Source organism: Oryctolagus cuniculus, chromosome 4 (genome assembly GCF_051225735.1).
Source record: "Oryctolagus cuniculus isolate XC-2025 breed Fujian yellow rabbit chromosome 4, ASM5122573v1, whole genome shotgun sequence".
Taxonomy (NCBI): domain Eukaryota; kingdom Metazoa; phylum Chordata; class Mammalia; order Lagomorpha; family Leporidae; genus Oryctolagus; species Oryctolagus cuniculus.
The window spans coordinates 15,053,983-15,058,403 of NC_142870.1; the positions used below are offsets into that span (position 1 = coordinate 15,053,983).

General features: G+C 40.5%; 1 protein-coding gene across 1 annotated transcript; it reads left to right on the plus strand.

Annotated features, from left to right (window-relative positions):
* Positions 1-1,269: 1,269 nt before the first annotated feature.
* Positions 1,270-2,168, plus strand: LOC100342216 (keratin-associated protein 13-2-like). The gene has a single exon (XM_002716680.6). It carries the CDS (start codon positions 1,323-1,325, stop codon positions 1,899-1,901), a length of 579 nt encoding a protein of 192 aa, XP_002716726.4. The 5' UTR covers positions 1,270-1,322; the 3' UTR covers positions 1,902-2,168.
* Positions 2,169-4,421: the final 2,253 nt, after the last annotated feature.

The window sequence follows — 4,421 nt, forward strand, 5'->3', positions numbered from 1 at the left end:
TACATCAATTGAGACACTTGTGTCCCACATCAGGATACCTGGGTTCACTGCTCAGTTCTGGCTCTTGATTCTAGCTTCCAGCTAATTCAGACCCTAGGAAGAAACAGTGATGGCTCAAGTGATGGCTTCCGCTACCTAGGTGGGACATGGGGATTGAATTCTCCTCTTCTGGCTTCAGTCTGTCCCAGTTCCACCTGTTGATGATATTTGGGGAGTAAATCAGTGGATGTGAAATCTCTCTCTCTCTCTCTGTGTCTCTCTCTCTCCTTCTTTGCAATTCCACCTTTCAAATGAATAAATAAATAATTAAAAAAATAAAATCTCACTATAAGTATTGTGTTTATTGCTTCCTAAATAAGCCTAGTCTGTGGAAGTCACTCTCTCTCTCTTTCACTTTTAATTTTTGATTTATTCCCTTTTATTTTTAAATGATAACAAGAGAGAGAAAAAGCAAGAATGGGAAAGAGATAGAGATTTCTTCAATCAGTTCACTCCCCAAATATCTGCAATAGCCAAGGTTGGACCAGACTTCAATCAGGACCTGGGATTCAGTTTGGGTCTCTCATGTGATGGCAAGGATCTAAGTATTTGAGCCATCATCTGTTGCCTTCCAGGTGTACATTAGCAGGAAGTTGGATCTGAAGTGGAGTATAGGCTTTAATCCAGAGTGTCTGATATGGGATACGTGCATCTCAAACAAGCACTTAACTGCTGCACCAGACTTTCAAACCCCTTAGAAAGCTCATTGGCAAGAACAACAAAGATGGAGGATGACGTTATGTTCTTTAATTCCAAGTTCAAAATAGGAGTAAATTTTTAACTAACAAGATGTTGAGACTACTGAAAATAGTACATGGAGAAATCCGTGATAATGTGTTTGTGAATAAAAAGACAAATTATTTTGAGTAGTAACTTCAGATGCTCCTGATAAATTAATGTACAAAAAGAGTTTATTTAATTCCATTTAGTTCGATAAAAATTAAGTATACACCTGGGTGTGAAAAGGGAGGATAGCCAAAAGGTAACCTATAACCCTGAAGGTCAAACCACAGTGAATTCCAGGGGATGGAGACAGGGTGGCTTCCCCCTGAGTATACCAGAGTGATTAATGTACAATTAAGTATATGACGTTGTGATAAGGTAAACTGAAGCACTGACCTACAGAGGCTTTCTATCATAAAAGATGAGCAATGAGGAGGGATCATCAGGACAGGGGACACACCCAGGTCCTGGAGTATAAAATCTCCAGAGTCCACACCATGAGACTCAAATTCAGAGCATCTTCCCACTGGCACTCAGCTAAACTCACAGCTCCTCTCATCATGTCCTACAACCTCTGTTCTGGAAACTTTTCCTCCCGTTCGCTCGGGGTTTACCCACGCTACTCAGGATCCTCCTGTGGCTCTTCTTACCCCAGCAACCTGGTCTACGTCACGAAGCCCCAGTCTTCCAGCACCTGCCAGCTGGGCTTGCCTCTCTCCACTGGCTGCCAGGAAACCAGCTGTGAGACCACCAGCTGTGAGCCCACCAGCTGCCAGCCCACCAGCTTCCAGACACCCTGTGTGGTGCCCAGGCCCTGCCAGACTTCCTGCTACCGACCAAGGACCTCCTCACTTTGCCAGACGACTTATACTGGATCTCTGGGCTATGGGTCCAGCAGCTGCCGCTCGCTAGGCTATGGATCTAGAAGTTCCTATTCTTCGGGCTGTGGATCAAGGCAATTCTACTCCTCAGGTTGTGGATCCAGTGGCTTCAGACCCCTGAGTTATGGAGTTCGTGGCTGCTCTTCCCTGAACTCCGGATCCAGAATCTTCTGTCCAACTTACCTGGCTTCCGGGAACTGCCAGTCTCCTTGTTACAGACCAACCTATGCATCATCCTTCTGCAGATCAGCTTACTGAAGTGCCAGGCCTTTTACGCAAAATGTAACCAACTGGCCTAGAAGGCAATGTCAGTAAAGCCCTATCACTATCAGTTCTTCATTTTTCCTTTGGCGTTAAGCACTGACTGACAGCTCAGCTCTTTCAGTCCATGATACTAATGAAAGACCATATCTAGAGTCAAATATCTGTACTCAGAAACAAATGATTCATTCGCTATTGATTTTTTTCTTGCAAAATGTATGGAAGTTCAGTTGTGTTTGACCTAATAAACTCATTCACTCATGCAGCCAATATGTTCTCATTGTTCTTTATTCATTTTCAAAGTTTGGTTTGTGATCTTTTTGGGAGATCCTGATTCTGGGTACTCTTTCTAGGAAATCTATTTCCCTAGGACATGGCATCAGGTCTGGCACATTGAGAGATTGCCTGGATACTACATTGCCCAAGAACTATATAGAGCGAAACTTCTGCATTCAACTACTAGAAATTTTGACAGCATTATTAAAAGTATGCTCATAATTTTGGCAGCATCATTACAAGTATGTGCATAATGTTTTCAGTGAAAACATCTGATGATGAGGATCATATTTAGTTTTGAGTTTATGTTTTTGAAACAATATTGAAGTAGAATACTTCCAGAAAACGTCAAATAGATGATGAAATGTTCTGAAAATATTTTGTATAAAGCATTTGAATAAATCTTCCATATTAGCATGAAAAGGGGAAAATAAGATATGTCAGATAGCAGAGTGAATTACGGTTGTCTTCCTATATATGGAAAAATTGGTTATTCACTGTGTGTGTTAGAGGGGATACGTATGTGTATGGGGGGAGACAGAAGATAATGAGACACAGAGAGTTTGAGAGACTTAAATGTATTTGGCTTGTTATAAAATATATATATATATATATAGTTATTCCTTCATATCTGTAGGGCATTTGTTCTAGAGCCCCTACAGTTATCAAAATCCATGAATGTTCAATTATCTTACTTGAAATGGCATGGTGTTTGCATATAACCTATGCACATTGCATATAATTTAATTCTATTTTCTTTTTTAATGTAAAGAAGTTTATATCTTTTTATTCTCCAAAATTATTCAAAAGAGATGCTTATTTGAAGCAAAATTTATCACACTATGTGACATTCATATGTTGATTCAATATGTAAATATAGGTATAAAAGCAGTATCATGTATATTGGCCATAAATAGAACTATTTGTTTAGAAAGTCGCTATATCCTATATAAAGCAGTACAATATAATTCCAGGTATATTGCAGTAAATGGTTGACATTATAATTTCTTATTGCAATTAGTAACAAAGTGTATAATTATGATGTGTCAATCAAACACAATTAATGCAAAAATGTAGTGTATTTGTTTGTTAGGGATGTCTTTTTTTTTTTTTTTTTGACAGGCAGAGTGGACAGTGAGAGAGAGAGAGAGAGAGAGAGAGAAAGGTCTTCCTTTTGCCATTGGTTCACCCTCCAATGGCTGCCGAGGCTGGTGCACTGCGGCTGGCGCATCGCGCTGATCCAAAGCCAGGAGCCAGGTGCTTTTCCTGGTCTCCCATGCGGGTGCAGGGCCCAAGGACTTGGGCCATCCTCCACTGCACTCCTGGGCCATAGCAGAAAGCTGGCCTGGAAGAAGGGCAACTGGGACAGAATCCGGTGCCCCGACCGGGACTAGAACCTGGTGTGCCGGTGCCACAAGGTGGAGGATTAGCCTATTGAGCCATGGCGCTGGCCATGGGATGTCTTAAGAGAGCATATAGAGTGGGCAACTTACATAATAGAAATTCATTGTCTCATAATTCTGTATAATGAAAATTCAGAAAAAACTATTTTATTTACAGGTTTGGTTTCTTTTGAGGTCTTCCATTTCAGTTTGAAGATGGCCAACTTCTTACCAACTCCTCAACACAGTCTCTTCTGTGTGTGTGTCTCTATGGAGATGCATTCTTTTGTCTTGGAAACACATAGAGGTCTCTAGAATTATACCTTCAGGGAAATAGAATCCACTGAGAGCCCTTGGAGCAGCATCATTAGAACATCAGGGCCTGGAATTTCATTTCCCAGCTTCTGAGGAGTCTGGGAATTCCTTTCAGGGCTCCTCTGTGAGGCCAGTTCACTAAGTGGCAGAGACTGAGCCACCTAGGACCTCTCTCAGGAGTAGAGGCCTTAAATCATTTCGTGATTACTTATAATACTTAATGCAATGCAAATACTATGCAAATAGTTATTATGCTGTATAGTTTAGGAAATGGTGACAACATTGAACTCTATGCATGTTTAGTAGAGACTTCATTGTTTTCTCAAATATTTTCTTGGTTGAATTCAAGGAGATGGACTACACAGAGACAGAGGACTGACTGTATTTATGAACTATGATCTTGGTGATTTTATTTCAGTTTATTGAGTTCCTCAATAAGTAAAAGATGAATAAAATTTTTGTAGTGACTTCTGCATTAAATCACTAGGATTGTATTACTTTCCATGTACTGGATCTTAAAATCTACATAGGCATCCATGAGTTC